We start from the raw sequence: 17,953 nt of genomic DNA on the forward strand, positions 1-17,953 counted from the left end.
GCCTCGCCTCTGTCAGTCTGCCCCAGGGCAGCTGTGGCTACAACTCTAGCTTGCCCTCACCGGTGTGTGAATGTGAGAAACTGTAAAGTGTCTAGAAAAGCGCTATATAAATGCAATCCATTATTATTATTATTTGTTATAATGTTGATTTTAGAAGGTTTTTCTTCTCCGCTTCACATACCATGTGATCATGACACGTGATATCGTCAAAGAGATAAACTATGAGCAGTTAATCTGAGCGGCGACTCAGTGCACAGAGAGAGCAGGAAGGAGACGGGGTGTTTGGTAAAATACCAAAAGCACTCCTAACCTGCATTTGGAAACTATCTGAAGCACCTGTGTGATCGTGCAGCTGCCCGCAGCGTTTTTAATAACACAGCTGCTGAACTCCAGTTCTCCACAGAGGATGAGCAGGATTCCAACAAGATGACATTTATTGAAGAGTAACAAACTATAGAACAAGTAGTAACAGACTGTTTTAGTAATAGCTTAATATATCAGTATATCTGGAGTATACTGCGATACATTGGAGACTTGCACAGAGAGCAAATTAACATATTTTTGACGATTTGCTACAAAAAGGCTTCGATTACTCACACGACCCGACCGGGTTAAGACAAAAGATACAAAATTAAGACAATTAAGAGAGTTGTGCAAATTTAAAGCCTTCTACAAATGAATTACGAGGCAAATGTACAAAACTATATACACTAAAGACTTCTGTAAAGACACGAAAAGAAAAAAACAATATTGCAGCTACAAGGCTAAAACACTAAGTTTTGTTTTTTAAGTCCACAACAACACTAAAGTTAGCTATTCAGGTTTTGGCAACATTTCTGTTTCAAATATGACCGATGCTTTTAAGCACAATCATACGTTTTCCACTTGGCAAAACGACATAAAGAAGATTTCCAAAATTAGAGTTTGTATCACAAAAAAAAAAAAAAGTACATTCACTAGAAAAAAATCTGTTTTCAGAAGACCGATAACAAAAGATGTAACCCTTCCTTTAGCAAGTACACATGACCCTGAGACAGAAATAAAACAGAAATCATCTGAAGCCGACACAGACGAGCATCTCCTTCGTGATGGGCCACATTCCCTCTTTTTTCTTTCTTTTTTTGCGAGCTTGTATTTTCAGTTAGGAAGAGGATACAAATTTAGCTCACCAAAATTGAGGGAAGCCCAAGTCCAACTTCTAAAAATACAGACAGGAAGATTGTTTCTGTTCACAAAATCATACACTTCCCCAAACGTCTTCTCTCCCTCTCCACATGCCGCCACAGCAAAGGTCTAATTCAGTCGGAATAAATTACACCTGAGTAAACAGTGTCAGGAGTGGGCGGGGGCAAAGAGGGACATCTCGACTTCCTTCTTCGCTGTGAAACAAGCTACAGTGTCAGTTAGAGCGGTGATGCACTGGTGAGATGATGCACGTCTCCGGACGAGCAGTGCAGGGCTGACAGAGTGACAGCAGCTACAGAGAGAGAGAGAGAGACGTGCTCACAAGGCCCTGCTGGACACACACCAGCGAGTCCACTTCAGATTCGGGGACAACACGGCAAAGTTACACAAGAAGCACGAGTAAACACATCAGGTAAAAAACAAAGGTCTCTGTGCCGTTTCCAGGCCTTCACTCCTGTGCAGTTGGAGATAATGTGAATCAGTCTGGAAGGAGAAACGACGGGAACACGCAAAACCCTTTCCTCTTCCTCCTCCTCCTCCTCGGAGCCGCTGAAGGGAGGCACATTCCTGCATACCAGACTCCGTGGCTCATCTGAGGGAAAAAGACAGAGAGGGATTAACGTGCGGGTCCCGTGAACTCTGCTGTACAAGGACCCTGTATGAGAACGCCGGGCACATGACCAGAGGGCCTGGACATTCTCAGGGAGAGGAACGCAGAGACCTCCAGGCTACACAGCAGCTTATCACTGTGCTATTTTATCAGGCTGTGGCCACAGAGCATTAATATTACCTCTGAATGCAGCAACACTTAACCACAGTCCTCCTGGCATGTGAGATTAAGCCCCCCCCCCACACCCTTAACCATTTTTGTTGCTTAGTAATGAATATCTGAGGGTTGCAGAAGTGGGGACCTGTGAGTGAAAACAAGCTTCAGTGAACTCAGATAAAAAGCACATATTCCAAAAACCATCTGCTTTATCTCGATAGGAGGCTTTATGCTGCAATTTTCAAATTCCTGCATCTGCAAGCAGCATTTCTTTAAAAATACAAACACTGTAATGAATTCTTTGGAATCTCATATTCCTCTGCAACCTCACTGTCTAATTTTCCTCTCGTTGCGGTATGAGGAAGTCGTCCTCTGGATATTTGGGACGCTGGACAGAAACCTGAACCTGGTGGTTTGCATACTGCACATTTGCAGAGATACTGATAACCCGGCCCCGGCCGCTGCAGCGGGAGGCAGCGAGTTCGTACTCGGGCTCTGCTGGGGGTTTGTTTGGATAACCTAAAGACTCTAATTTCCACGGCTGACAAAGTGCGATGATACTACAGAAGCCTTCACTGATCCACGCACATCTGTGACTGTTGTGAATACTTTGCTGAAGCGTAACAGTAAGACTCAGTCGGAGCGCTGTGCTACGAGAACAAGAAACAAAGAAGTAGTACGAGAATATTTGTTTGCACATTTAAACTCTTGATTGCTGTGATAGGCTGGAGCTGTGCAGGCTCTAGTTGTTTATCGCTGCGAGCGTGCTGACTCCACCATGGCAGCAGACGTATTGGTGACATTTCCACATCTCTATAAAACCTTCTTTTGAAAAGGAGCTTTATTGTTATGCTGCATTCCACGTCCTGATATTTATTCTTGAACTCTGTCAGAGTACTTTTGCCTTGTGAAATGAGCCACTTTTGATTGGCTGCTTTTCACAAACGGAAGATTTTAAAACAGCAGGTGGGTGGAGCTCCAAGCGTGGAAAAGAAAGAGCCGTCTGAAATCGAGCATTTTAAACAGCCTGAAGTTTGCACTCATTACTGTATATACACAAAGCTTGGCTTTGTTAAATTGTAACCACTATTTTATCTTTTTTAGCTTTATTGCAAATAATCATATGATTCCAATTTTACATGTTCATGGTTCAGTAAGACTCTAGGCTAGGCTCAGCTAGGCTCCTCAGCTAGCTTAGCTCATCCTGCTTTGAAAAGCAAGAATAGCAGCACTCATTGCATCACATGTAACTTTAGGCCTCTGCTTTCTCTGTCAGTGCACATGTGCATGGCTCACTGGCAGCACTGTTTGCTGTGCAGATGGTGAAACCCAAACACGCAGCCACTTTGCTCCGACTGTGGCAGTTCTGTTTATCAAAGCTTCATAAGAACTGTGGCTGTATATTTGGACCTTCAGGCCATCGCGTCCAGGGTACGATGAGCTGAGCCGCAGGTCCAGACAGTGAAGAAAGTGTTTAAAGACACCAAAGCAACAAAGAGCTAATGTACTGCCGTGGTTAGTTCATCCGCTGAGAGATAATATCCTCGTCTCACATGACCAAACTTTAGCTCGCTGTCATCTGGGATGAGCTCCAGACCGTCACTTCCTTATTACCCGTCACATCAAGGTCAGTTTTGCGCAACACCGTGGTGTATCGTTTACAGCGTTCACCTTTTGCCCACATTTCAAAGTATGGCTCCTGATTTAGACACGACTGTAACCCAGGCATTATCCAGGTGCTCTGTGTGCGTCCAATCAGGAGCAACCGCCGTGTGCCACTGCAGATGGGCTGGGACTAAATGCTGCTCTGCTTGGGTCTGCCACTTTGAGGTTCACCTCATGTTTTCACAAAAGCTTTTGTCTCATAAAATTCGACAACGTCCAGTTTGAGACACCTGGAGAGGAGCGGCTCACAGAGTGAAACCTGGCATTTTGCAAAAGCTGCATTTAACTAAAACCCACATCTGCATCTTCTAGACGCCCAATGAACCAAAGCCAGTCCTTTCTTTAGCCCAGTCCTTTCTTTAGCTGTCCCCTGTGTGCAACAAGGCCTGTGCCATGTTTACTAATGACCACCTGAAACTGCAGCGTATTGACCGATGCATGAATCGCAGTCACTTCATTTACATGAGTTTGCATTGTTTTCAGGGATGCGTGAAGGACTCTGGGAATGAGCTCCGGCTTACAGGCATCTTGGTACGGCTCTAAAGCATAATGAGGCGTGCCTGATGAATCGCTGCAGAAACTCCAGTTTAAGACGGGAACAAAGAACATCTCTGTGACTGGACGAGCCTCACTTTCAGCACCACTTCAGCAAATATTACGCAATTCGGATTAATTACCAGGCAGACACACTCTGTCCTTCCCCAGCTGGCTCTCTGAGGGGGGCCGCTGTAACTGTATGACAGCTCGTCTCTTTTTAAGGGCGTAATCAAATTAGTCTGGGTGATTATTCAGCCATTTTAAGCATCGTCTTCCCTTTCCCCCTTTTGTTAGTCCCAGCGTGGAGAAAAGACCAATAAAAACACCATTAGGTTTATGCAAATTTCAGCATTTGTGCTGAGGGCTGTAATGTGGCAGATTGATTACTCGAGGGACCCGAGACCAAGTGTGCGTGCACGTGCTAACTCTGACTGTATGTGCGCGCATGTGTGTGTGTGTGTGTGTGTGAGCTGGGGGGGGCCTTGTTGTACACAGATGCCACAATAAAAGCTTCATTCAGCCCGTGCTCCTGGTGGCCCTCACAGCGAGGCATTAATAAAACATTAGTATTGAGTGACTGAGGCCTCTGCTCTCCTCCTCCCCGATCCCACCGTGACCTTTCCATTTCACAGCAGCTGTTTGAGGATGAAGACAAACCACCAAGGAGTCCCTCGGTAACCTCTGACCTCTCCAGGTGTACCCTATCACAGAGGGCCATGCCCACCTCACAAGAGTGTCGGTTAAAGCCGTTAAAAAGCTGAATTGGGGGGGGGGCAAAGGCTCAGGCATCATAACAGGCATTTCAAAGCTATTACAGTTCAGTGGTTAGAGAGCGGGATCTCCTGTTACATGTTGTCTGCCTGTAGTCTGGCACCCACGACTGACCAGGCTATCCCCCCGGATGCCATCCAGCTTATCATTTCCCAGAAGACGCACTAAACATACGATCAAAAGAGTCTAAACAAAATTACGCGCGTTTAGTTCTGCGTGTTTTAAACCCGTCTGTGAACGTCACAGGCTCTTACTCCCATTCCCAGAACAAACACGAGCCGTAACGCTTGAGCCTTTACAAATACTCTTCCCCCGTCCACAGTGGGTTCTGGCTTGGCCTTGAAGTCTGCGGTTAGTCACATCTGGTGGAAATGCACAGGGCAACAAACTGCAGTAGGTGGTGACAAAAAAGAAAAAGAAAGGCACAGCACGGCTGGTAATCCCATACAGGCCACGCAAACCACAAGGCGACATTAACAAATCTTTACTAATGGGAAAGCAAGCCACACCTTCATTCCTCCCAAATTAGAGTGAGGACGGCTGGCTTTTACTAGGAAAGGCAATGCCAGCAGTGTGTGTGTAAGTGAAAAACAAGTGATTTTACTATTGTGTAAAGTCTCACCAGACTGCTGGGAGGGAACAAACACACACTTGCAGAAACAGTATTCTTCTCTCTAACCCCGGCTGAAAGTTGAAAGCTCTGGAGCAACGTATTTTTAGGCAGGCGTTAGACTCGGCTGCCAAACGGTGGAAAATATAGCTTTGTTTCTCCTGGTCTTACTCACTTATCTCCTCCTCTCCTTCAGTTTGTGCGTACGTTTGTGTCAGTATGTTGCTCCAACTTTGCCCCCTCCTCCTTTCTTGGGTGTGTGAGAGAAAAAGTCAACAAGGGTCTGGGGAAGAACTGTGCTTAACAAGCTGGAAATCTGAGCTTTCTCCATCTGTGCAGTAATTAAACATAAAGGCAGTCAGCAGCAGGACGGCTACTGTAACTGCGAGGGTTCGTAAAGACGCGGTTCCTTGATCTTTCACAGGCAGCCTGTCTGTCTCCATCCCACCCCAGAAACCTTGGCTACCATGGATACAGTGGCCCATACCAGCAGCCTCATAATGCTAAGCCCCCAGCTCCATCATCTCCAGCTGTTTACTGTCGACACAAGTCACACATAAGCCTCCACTTCTGCTTCTGCTTTACTTTCAAACTCCTCGGCAGAATAAAAAGAGGAGGTGCCTTTACAGTTGTTTTTGCACTGTGGAGGATTTACCCAGGATGCACCTGGGTCTGTCAAACAGAAAATAACAAAATATGCGCATACGTATATAAGTGAGACGGCTCTATGAGAATTTTAACTTGAGCTGTATCAACTCTGGCTATTGGCTAGCCAAACATTCGTCAAGTACATATGAGAACAGCTGTATTTATGTTTATCTGATCGAGTCCGTCTAGTTTCAGTCAACTTGGTTCTTAATCACGATCTCTCAGTCTCATGGTGAGGCGCACAGCATATGAAGCAGGAGCCAGGAGACCAAGCAGTAACCCCCCGGCTGGAAAGTGAAACCAACGCAAAGCAACAAAACCTGTAGTTTCTCAAGAGGCCACTTGAGTCTGGCCCCAAAAGCGAGTCAGTCCACTTATGCCTGGATTATACTTTGAGGATACGGACAACTGGAGACCTGAAGGCCAAGCAGTCATTCCTGCTTCTCTGAAGTCTGCTTGTTTTTTTGTTTTAATGTCCTCAGTGCAGGCAACAAAAACACAGATCCTCGTGTGACTGCTTAGGCTTCAGACTCCCATATTAAAACAGCCAGGAGTGAAAGCATTTGCTCTCTACAGACAATTTCAATTTCCATCACAACAGCTATTTTTTTCCATAACACGGGATGGCAACTGCCAGAAGACTGAAACTGAAACTTTGTAATTGACATTTACAAAGAAACAGGTGGTGTCATATTAGCTGTGTCCATTTTTTGTTTACAGTCTCTGTAGAAAACAATTAAGTTAGCATGAAGACTAAAAGTTAGTTGGACCTTTTCCAACTTTAGTTACTTTTACAGAGTCACATGCAAACACTTAGTTAGCTTCAGAGCAGATAGAGCCAGGCTAGCTCTTTCTACTCTTTGTGCTAAGCTAAACTACACGACTGCTGGCTGCAGTGTCGTAAAACCCCTCCTTGTTTTTTTCTTTACAGTTTTATTACTGTAATAAAGATAAAACCCTTTAATTTCAAATTCAATAACTGCTGCAGGATTCAGCTGTTTTCCACTGATCGCACCAGAACTGAAATAAGGTCACAGCACGGGCCTCGTGAAATTTCAAACCACTGGGAACGTGTGAAAAATAAATAAATAAAGCTGCTGACTGCGCTTCACCATGTAAAAGCTGAAAACGCCTCAGGAGAAAAGCATCAATCGATAGACTCGCATGAAACTGAAAACTGTCCCTGCCTTCCCTTCAGGCCAGTTGGCTCCATTATTCTTGAGTTGTTGTAGTCAGTCGTATTTTTATACCCTTTAGACTTTCTCTGTTCCTGAATTCCTGATAAGATGACCGGTTTGACTGTTTGTTACGGTGGAAAAAACTCATCAGCACGTATGGAATTCATCTTTCCTTTTTCCTTTTTTAAAATACTTCAAAACCTGGGATCAAGTCGAGGACTTGTTTGTTTCCCCGTCCTGTAAAATGTCGAAATCTTAAGTGTTGCTTCACACGAGCTAACAAACAGAATGTCTCTGATCTTATCTAAAGCACAGCGAACGTGACGCATCGACTTTTCAAACCGACTCGTTACAGGCACTCCGTTAGCAGCACCGGGCCTGCAGAGCTCCCTGCACCCTTTTGCTGTTCACTACAAGCACAGACCTGATCCCTGCCTCTCCACCTCGCTCCCGTCAGTGTCAGTGTCTTGTTGTGTAGCTCTCGCTCTGTAATTATCAGCACCGCTGACATTCCTCGTGCTCTCTAAACCAAGACTCCTCCATGTTTATCCGACACCCAGCCGGCACAGCAGCTAGATAATGTGTAACCACTGTAACCATTAGCAACCCTGAAAACACAGAAGAGTCTTTAAACTGAACTTGTACGATTTAAAGAGGCATTCACCTGGACTGTAACAGTGTAACACTGTAACAGTGTAACACTGTAACAGTGTCCTTTACGCTAGCCAGCTCCCATACATTATCTGAAGATTTAAGGGGGAACTATGAATAGCACACATACAGTAATTGACATCTTGTTTGTTTGCGTCACTTTAAGAAGCTACAATTACTCACCGCAAAACCTCCGAGAGTCAGTGCATCTCTATGCTGAGAGGTACTTCCATGTGCTGACGAAGGCAGTGGGAATGAGCGAGTAGGGCACGCTGGTCACGCTGTCCCAGGAGTCTGACGCTGGATCGTAACAGTCTAGCGTCTTGCACCTCTGAGCCCCAAAGTACCCTCCGACCACATAAAGCCTGTTTCCCGACGCCACTGCATGACAGCTGATCCGCTTGGCTGTCACGTCGCCAAACTTTGACCACTGGTACGTCTCGCTGTTGAACCGATAGGCCGAGCTGGCAGAGAATTCTGTGTCACCGCCGATCACGACGACGTGGTTGCCAACCACGGCCGCTGCCGTGTATCGCCACAGCTGTGGACAAGCGGCCGGCACCGACCACCGGTTCTGGCAGGGGTCGAAGCACTGCACCTTGGGGTATTTGTCTCTGTTTACGCTGGTGCCCCCAAAAGCGAAGAGTTTGTTTTTGGCGCCAACAACGGCAGCGTTGCTCACTCCTTCTCTGAGCGGGGCCACGAGGGTCCATTTATTGGTCTGAGGGTCGTACTGTTCCACCTGCTTGAGAGAGACAGACGGAGAGGCGGGGAAGGATCCGGCGAGGGAAGTGTGTCCTCCCACTACGTACAGCATGTGGTCGAGCTCCGCGGAACCGTGTCCGAACCTGGCTACCAGCATCGGCGCCGCTTTAGACCACTCGTCGTGTAATGTGTCGTAGACCCAGACATCTTTGGACGCTCCATTCTCAGACCCACGTCCTCCAGTAACATAGACCTGAGGGACAGAGATTGAAACCAAAGCGTGTTTACATCGTCGAGGGGTCAAAAAGAAAAATGACACATTTAAGTCGGTTCATTGCATAAATACCTTGCAACCAATGGCGCAGGCGCTGCACTCTTTCCTGGGACTGGGGATGTCTGTTTTGGGGGTGATCTCCTTGGTCTTGTTATCGATCATGTAGACTTTATCACACATGAAAGTCTGACCTCCGAGCAGCAGCAGGGCCTGGCTGACTTTTCTTGGACGCGCACAGAATCCGGTTACGATCCCATCGTTCTGGAGGATCCGCATCTTACACCGCACGGCGTCTTCGACGATTTCCCGGCACACCTTGTGGCACATCACCAGCTCCTCTGAAGCAACGTTCTTCAGCAGGTACGATTCAGGCAACAGCGCCAAGCGGACGCAGCGCAGCAGCTCGGGCAGCTCGCTGTGCCTCCTCTCCATGTCCGCCTTGACCCAGTCGATAACGGCCTCGTACACCAGGCTCTCGTCCTCCACCTCCAGTTCCTCACTAAGGATGAGCTCCTGAACTTTGTCCTTGGGGAGGCTTAGGAAGTCTTCTGTCCTAAAGAGAGTAGCAAAGTTCGCCAGGCACATCCTCCACGACAGCTCATACAGTCTCTGACACTGGTGGGCGTCGGACAGCAGCATCATCCCGAGACAGTTGGACTGGTGAAGGTTCTTTTCCAGAAACTCTGCTGCCGCGTCCCTGATGTCATGAAACTGAAGCATGTCTCCAGCTTCCAGCAGTGACTCTGCATTTTCCTCATTGATGATGACCCGGGCTGAGTAAGCGTAGTCAAGCAGGAGCTCCAGCACTTCCGGATGGAGAGAGTCGTGGAAGTTGACATCACCGTCGTGACTCTCTCTGAGCCCGCCGCTAAACATGGCCTCGAAGTACCGGCTGCAGGAGGCCAAGACGGCCCGGTGGCAGGGGAAGGAACGGTTGCCGGCCTTTAGCACGACATCTGTGAAGACTCTGCGTTTGCGTAGCAGGTTGAGCTGAGTCAACAGGCTGTCCGCGTGGGACGTCTTGTGGAAGAGTTGGATATTCATTGAGCCAGAACTAGAGCGAGACTTTCTGTTTTCGTGGTTGCTGACAGACATCTTGACTTGAACCTGGAACACAGAGACAAACAACCATGGATAAGTTACTCTTAAAGCTAATTCTAACATTTCTATTTTGATTACAGTTGGCCAGATATAAATGTCATGCAACATCTTTTGATGTGAACACTCCTCCCATTTGATGATTAAACAAAAACTCTGCCAACACCCGATGAATGGGCTCTACATGAAATACTCTTATCAGTATGTCGGGCTGCAGCGGAAACGGACTTCAGACTGTGGAGAGATGAAAGAAGATCAGATAAGGCGCACTCCCACGTAAACCTGGTGTGTTTTAGTGCACCAGTGATTTACACAGTGCAAAAATCTATAAAGCATGCATCACTGTCAGACCTGTGAGAACAACCGGCTCTTAGAATAACCTTCAACCATTAAGGTTAGGCTAGAAGCAACACCTGGGTGTATCACATCTTTCCACCCTCTTCCATTTCAGGGCTGTGAGTCACCTCCAAACACGGCAAAGCCAATAAATTCCTGCCAGCTTGTTCTGTTTCTCAGCTGGCTCACATACAGGAGCTTTCAAGCCCACATAAGATGTGACACCTCAGAGCAGCTCCTCTAGGATAAAATTATGTAACCGCAGTGCAACAAGAGAGAAACAGGGGGGAGCATTTTCTGATCGTTTATATAGGAAGCTTGAGTGGGAGTGACGTTATATGGTTTGTTTAAAAATTCTAGGAAGTATTTCAGTTACCCACTTGTCCTGGCACGGCGCGGTGGGCTAACAAAGAGCTCACATATAACTTGAAAACGACCAAATAAATATCTTCCGCTTTAAAGCGCCCATTGTTTCACGGCAGATAAATTTAAATCGGCTATTCAACCCAGCTGAAAGAGGGACGGTGGACTTCCGTGGGTGGGGGGGAAACAGCGTGAAATCCAATTCGTTTTGTGCAGTAAATGTGAAACTCTGGTCAGCACTTCCAGCATGCGCTCAACTTTCCTCCCGAGTTAGCAGCTGCAAAGCATCCAGGCTGCTACGATCAGCCGAGGAAACACTGTTACAGCTCAGTCATAACAAACACGCATGATCGCCGTGGTAGGACTGGATCTTACCTCGATGGGAAAGGGAGCGATCCCGACTCCTTTCTTTATCTCGGCTACAACTTCCTCCCGTCGTCGGGTTTGTGTTTGAAGTTGTGGCACACTTCAGGCGAGTCCGCTTCCCGACTTTAAAGCTGTATCACACCCTAAACTCGCGGGAGACGGTTCAGCCATTTGTCTGTCTTCACAATCTTGGGTTTGAGCCCGAAACAAAAGAATTTTTGGGAAGTTAGCCGCTCGCTGTTTTCTGTGGGTGAAGCCAAGCAGCGTGCCGGAGAGCGACGAGCTGAGCGCAGAGAGAAAGAGTCCAAGCAGCAGTGGTGGTGTTTCCTCTGGCTCCTCCCACTCCTGCTCCCGCCGGCCAATGGGCTCGAACATCAGCGCAAAGCCTTCCTTTATTCTCCTGCCAACCTGGATCAGTGTCCGTCATTATATTCAGAAACCATCGCCATGAATCACCCGAAACACCTGTCACTGTATGTTTCACCTGCCTGCTTTGTTCTCGCCTTTCCTTGGCTTGCGCGTAAAGAAGAAAATCTCCATTTCAGCGCTATCAATGAACGCCGAGTAGCCTGTGTTTGTACAGGATTTAGCGGAACAAGACAATAGAAAGGGGGTTTCTGTGAAAAAAGACGACATAACGATAGACAGAAAAAATCACTGGGAGGAAAAACTATCCAGGGCGGCATCATAAATACGCACAGCGTTAAAAATACACGTGTAATACAGGCTGATGTTTAGGAAAGGTTTTCCTGAAAGTTGTTGCTGCTGAGATGTTTACACTTTGATGTCACAAAACAGCTCTAAATATCATTTAAAATGACCTTCATTTCACAGACCAGTCTGCTTACCCAGCTTTGAGTCAAATGAGACCAGGATGAACAGTATAAACACGCTTTCATGTAATAACTATTGTTACTGGAAAAACTCAACCCAGAATTGCACTGGTGCGCATTGATTGTGAAAGACAGCGGTGTGAAGTTGTAAATAACCAACCACGAAAAGTTACGTGGCGGTTACATCATGTAAGATTTAATAATCTGCTCTCTGGAAGGTTTTGTAGAAAGTCACAGGGCCATCCAGCACACCCATCCCCACCCACAGACAATTCAGACCAGAAACCACACAAACATTTTGCCTAAATTACTGACATTTTTTCAGATTTTTATTCCAACTCGGTCAGCTATTGCATTATTTTGCACCATTTTTATAACACAGAGGTCTCAGTGTTGCACAAATCTTCCATAATAAACACTGTGGCAGTAAATTCCAAAACTTTTGATTATTTTTAACACAAAACTAAAACCCACTAAAATAGCAACCATGTAGATAATAGAGCCTGTTCCATGCAGTGGGATGGGCTCCAGCAGCCCCCTCCTGATGCCGAATAGGATAAGTGGGAGAAAATGGACAGATCAACTATGTGTACACTTTAATTTTGGAATGTAAACTATATACAGGTTGACAAAGAATTTAAAAATTAATGATTAGAGTAAGAAAACTGCATACTGAAGTTCTTAAAGGATTTTCGCACACCATACAAGACGGCCAATCAGTAAAATTTCTGGAACAACAGTCTTAATGATCATATGATTGCAGGTTGAGGGCTGTAAGATTGTTTCTTCAGCTGAATTCTTGGCATTTTCTGCAGGAATTAAGCACTCGTGAGGTTTGCAAGAATTCATAAAGAATGCGCCTCGGTTCCAAGCAGCCTATCAGGACGAGAAGCAGGTCAGTTAGGAGTCGTCTAAGTCAACCCCACTTGTACTTGTTTACAACTCAAAGTTTTAGAAAAGAGACTAAAGTGAGAAAATGTAACAATTAAGCATCTGTGTGAGTACCAGCCTTTGCTGGGACATGTCAGGGCATGTCTACATGTGTGATTGATGATGTGAACAATTTATTCTGTTAAGGTGTGTCAGTTTCACAATGTTGCAGTGGCTGAATTTAAATGGATTTGAATTTCTGATAATGTTATTAGTGATTGTCGTGCTTCAACAGGCCACAGTGTCTGCTGTGGAAAAGCGTAATAAAAGACTTCATGGATTTAAACAACACTGGTTTGTTTGTGCACCAAGAAGACTGAAGTCCACCAGAGTGGGTGCCACACATCTCGGGTTTCCTCTGCCTCTCTTCCTGTTTTGAACTCCTTCTTAGTGTCGCTCAGCAGCTGCTTTTGAAGATTACAAACTGCTGCTGCTGCTTAGCTGTCAGAGTTTGTGTGGATAAGAGAAGCAGTGTTTTAAGCCGTCTTCCCTTTTATCCACCATTTCCTCTCCTATTATTTGCTTGACAGGGGATTTACATTTGAGTGCATCTCATTTATCAAGTAAGCAAATGTCTGTTTCTTATACACCGGAACGTCCTGGAGTAACCTAACATCCTGGTGCAATACCTCAAAGTCTGACCGTCATAAACTGGCTGGTAGTTCTCATTTTTATAACCATTGTAGCCGCTGCTCATTATTGCTGGCAGAGCCAAATGCTTTCATGCACACAAGTGTGCCTGAAGGAGATTAAGCATTTAAGAAGATTAGATTAATGAACTCATGATTGTAATCTAGGGTTAATTCATTTTGCTGTACTTTAACCCACTCCTCCCCTCCCCCGGCCCTTTCCACCCCCAGGGCTTGAAGCCTAACCGGTCTGTGGAGTGTGTGTGTGTGTGTGTGTGTGTGTGTGTGTGTGTTGTTCCAAGCATTGTATGACTGGTCATTAATTACTGTTGGGCAGGCGCAACACTAATCAGACCCCCTACGATTGTTCATCAACACCCCCGACAGTGCAATAAACCACTCAGTGAGCGTCTGTTTAGATGACAGTAACCGCCACTCCATTGTTGACTACACTGTACCACTTATTTGTTCGCTCAAGGCAGGTGGTCTTCTTAGTGAGGTCATCGAGTCTGAAACATAAAGCTGGGGGTCCTTGGAGAGGCCATCCTTAACCCTGGGCCCCAACGCAAAGAGCACAGAGCTTCTTCTGACTTTCTATTCCTGTAGTCGACTCTGGCTTTTCATTTATTTTAGTCTGCAGTAAATGTTTTGGCTCATGACCTGCTTATCAAGGACAGCTGACATGTTTAGTCCTAACATTTATTGAAAATGATGTTATCTTTAAACAAGTAGATTTGACAGAATTGTCCCTCCTTTTAGAGTGACAGCCCATCCATAGATGGAAGAGAAATGCAGTTTAGTTATTAAAAAGATGAAGTGTATCCTGATCAAAGTAACACACAGAGGATCAGGAAAACTTGTGCTCAGACTACAATTTAAAGACTGGCTGCTCCTTTTAAAGGATGACAGTGTGTAACTATTTAATAGTTACACACTGTCATCCTTTAAAAGGAGCAGCTCAAAATCTAAATCTAAGGGGTGCATTAAATACTTTATTATTATGTTTTTGGTTAATAATAAAAGAAATCAAAATTATGACTGATGGGTGGAAAATAAATGAATAAAAAATTAATTTCAGTAGAGGAAATTAGCCTCGTTACAGATTAAAGTCATTGTCTTATTATGTGGAGTGACAGGAAAGTTGAGCTCACATAGTGTTGATCTGCACAAAGAATATCTGCTTCATGAACGGTCACAAATGTATCGATAACTGTTGATAACACACTGTGAAAGAGCCTAACTGAACTTAGTCCAACTCGAGGGAGTATTTAGCGGAGAACAGCTCCACCATGTGGCAAACAAAAGCACTTTTGTTAAGGTGGATCAGGTGTTAACCTGTTAACCGTAGGGGTGACCAGATGCCTTCATGTTGGACTGCACCGCATGTTTTACCCCTTGCGCCGCTGTCCCGCATATTGAGACAATGTCCCGCACTTTGACCGGCTCTGCAGGATGTGCACTTTTTAAAGTCGGGTTTTTATGTCCAACACTCTAATGCGCTAACTCTGAAACCAATAGGGGAGAAGTCACCTAAACGTTACACGCTTTGCAAATTTTGAATCAAATTATTCAACAGAAAATTTAGCGGCGGTTTATATCGTTTTTTTCCTCTGGATAATTTCTTCACTTTCACGCAAGGGAAAATATGGCGTAAAGTGACACTACACGTGTCTCTTAATTGGCTAGAAAAATGCTAACGTTGGCTCAGTAAACATTGTATAGATAATGATGATGATGATTAACAGACAGGAGAGCAGCTGAAATAACAGGACTATGTAAAAAGTATTGCATAAACTTCAGCTCCGCTTCATCCTTATTTTATTTACTTAGCAAGAGAGCTAAATAGTTGCTTTTAAATACCATTTATTTGGCTTTTACATGCTAAATGCAAACCTGCACAGTACTTCCCTGTATCGCCAACATGGTCCCACAAAAATGCCGTTTTTAAATGTTAAAATGTAAATAGTAGTACTATACCTGATCTGTAGGAGAAATGCTACTTGTAGCAGTACAACCTTTGTTGGGAAAAAAAAACTACATTTCCCATGACGCCGAGTGGCTCACACGGAAATGACGCAACAGGCACAGCTTCTGTCAAGGGCATCGGAAACTAACGCCGGCTAAGGCTAGCAGCGGCTGTTTGCACGTGTATTGGAAGAAGCTCCGCAAAGGTGAGTTTGAAGAACACGACTGTGGCGGAAATGGACGGCTTTGGTTCAGACTTCTCAGCAGGAGGGTCCGGCGGAAAAATGGACACCGGTACCATCATGGAGCAGGTCAAGGTCCAGATCGCGGTGGCTAACGCTCAGGAGCTGCTGCAGGTAAATCAATGAACACAGCTGCTAAGCTAGCAAGCACACATTGAGTAAGTGCTGAGTGCTTTTACCTTTACGGGTCAAAGCTGTACAATGGCTTTGTTCTTCGTCCTGTGTGTAAGACTATTTTATTTTTTAGCCCGCAATAACTTCTGTAAGGTTTATGGATCCTGTCAGCATGTTAATACACGGCTCATATAAACACACGAGCCGAAATGCTGCTGACATAAAAAGATACTTTTGAGCCAGACCAACTTTGGAGGGTCTTTTTTTTTTTTTTAAAGTCATGCAAATATTCTGCGCTGCTGCTGTCAGAGTTGTAAATGCTAATAAAAGATTGTTTTTCATATTTCAGAGAATGACCGATAAATGCTTCAAGAAGTGCATAGGCAAGCCTGGAAGCACACTGGACAACTCTGAGCAGGTATGCACTGGCGGACTGAGTTGCTTCAGTGATGCACTGCTGCTCCGAGCAAAGAAGTGATCACGTTTTTAAGAAAACAGGAGGGCATAACGAAAGTGCTGCAGGGCTCTAAAGGCTTACCTGACAGGTGTTTTTGAGTGGGTCAAATGCAAGCGCAATACCAGAAACATAAGGTGTTGCTGAGGTACTCCATCATCTTGTAGAATAATATAACAGGTTTATCGTAGGATAAGATGGACCAACATGTATCGACTCCCGAGTCTTCATCAGTGTCTCGTTTCCAGGTTAGAGTCGATCTGCGTTGGTCTGTCTCTCCCTGCAGAACTGCTCCTAGGATAAACTTGTTATATATATATTTATATTTGAAAACAAGGAGGAGTGCATCAGAAACATTTTTTTGGTATTAATCACAGTTTTAAATTGGTTAAATTCTTTATAGACCACGAGTGGATTATTTCTCTGGACTTTTAACCCGTGTTTTTTTTTTTTTTGCCTTGTCCCTAACAGAAGTGTATCGCCATGTGTATGGACCGGTATATGGACGCCTGGAACACCGTGTCCCGAACATACAACTCCAGACTGCAGCGAGAAAGAGCTCGCATGTGAACTCCTCTCTCTTCATCTTTCCCTTCTTCAGGCTGCCGCACACAGCGAGGGCCGATGCAGTGCTCTGCAGGAGGGCCCACGCTGTGCACGAGTTTTGCCACGACAGCGGCGCAACATCTTTCACAATACCTGTGACAGGCAGAGCAGAGCCTGTGGACTGCAGCCATACCAGTGTCTCTGTGGACAGTTTTTCTGCTCTGAGGAACAGTTCACTACCAATGTTAAATCGATTGTGTTTTACGTTAGAAATATAATAATTCATTTTCTGCGTGTTCTTGCCATGTTGATTGGAAACACTAAATTACCTGCTTAAGTGTGAATGTGTCTGAAAGTGTTTGCTGACGCTGCGACAGGAGGCTGAGCCTGCTGTGCTGCTAAAAGGACTCCAGATGCAGTTTGGCTCAATAGGCCCGCCTTACTTACTGTGACTCATCTGCCTGCCCATCGAATGCTTCTGCCTGTAATACCAGTAACAGTAAACTTCTCCCAGTCACTGCAGACTCTCCTTTAAACACTGTTTCACATTCTTTGCCGGGTGATTGAGCTTCGAGACTAAATATTTCCTGGAGCCCTTAAAGGAAAGAAAAAAAGTGCTTAAAAATCATCAGGAAGAATCGAGGAGCAATTTGGTGTTTTCACCAGCATGAATTTGACATTTACAAGCCTCCAAACAGACCTATATCAAAGTACAGCTGGAGAACAACACTGTTTTGTCTGACATGTTTTCTGGTTGTCACTCTATCTGCTGCCCTCCACAGTAGTGGGTTTGTTTCAGCGGGGTCTCCCTCGCCCTAGACGGGGTACTGCACCTTTCTCAGCCTCGTGTGCATGCGGTTTGTTAGATATCTGGGAACCTCCTGAGTTTGTGTGAGGAGCCAGAAAAGCTCTGTGAACATCTTTTGCAATCAGTGATATTTTTTTTCCCCAAGAAAAAATAATAAATCTCATCAATCAGGTGTTCTCTCGTTTCTGATCAAAAGAGCGAATATCCACCAACAGAACGACACCGAGTCCCACGTCACTGACTTTGTACAGAGTAGACTTTCCCCACAAATCCACCTTA

At 45.3% G+C, this 17,953-nt stretch overlaps 2 protein-coding genes across 4 annotated transcripts; one reads left to right on the top strand and one right to left on the bottom strand.

Annotated features, from left to right (window-relative positions):
• Window positions 1-416: 416 nt before the first annotated feature.
• On the bottom strand, window positions 417-15,578 carry enc3 (ectodermal-neural cortex 3). 3 transcript variants are annotated; one of them, XM_031745644.2, is made up of 3 exons: window positions 9,063-10,085; window positions 8,195-8,969; window positions 417-1,777 (listed from the first exon to the last, which is right to left on the bottom strand). In XM_031745644.2, the coding sequence occupies exons 1-2, from the start codon at window positions 10,083-10,085 to the stop codon at window positions 8,223-8,225; spliced, it is 1,770 nt and encodes a 589-aa protein (XP_031601504.1). In that variant the 3' UTR covers window positions 417-1,777; window positions 8,195-8,222. The 3 variants fall into 3 exon arrangements, with proteins under 3 accessions (XP_031601504.1, XP_039462911.1, XP_039462910.1); XM_039606977.1 differs by lacking the exon at window positions 417-1,777 and adding an exon at window positions 15,523-15,578 and having other exon boundaries at window positions 8,223-8,969; window positions 9,063-10,097; XM_039606976.1 differs by lacking the exon at window positions 417-1,777 and adding an exon at window positions 11,163-11,509 and having other exon boundaries at window positions 8,223-8,969; window positions 9,063-10,097.
• A 38-nt stretch (window positions 15,579-15,616) lies between these two features.
• On the top strand, window positions 15,617-17,844 carry timm13 (translocase of inner mitochondrial membrane 13 homolog (yeast)). Its single transcript, XM_031745634.2, has 3 exons — window positions 15,617-15,866; window positions 16,216-16,284; window positions 16,792-17,844. The coding sequence occupies exons 1-3, from the start codon at window positions 15,747-15,749 to the stop codon at window positions 16,888-16,890; spliced, it is 288 nt and encodes a 95-aa protein (XP_031601494.1). The 5' UTR covers window positions 15,617-15,746; the 3' UTR covers window positions 16,891-17,844.
• Window positions 17,845-17,953: the final 109 nt, after the last annotated feature.

Source organism: Oreochromis aureus, linkage group 23, assembly GCF_013358895.1.
Source record: "Oreochromis aureus strain Israel breed Guangdong linkage group 23, ZZ_aureus, whole genome shotgun sequence".
NCBI lineage: Eukaryota > Metazoa > Chordata > Actinopteri > Cichliformes > Cichlidae > Oreochromis > Oreochromis aureus.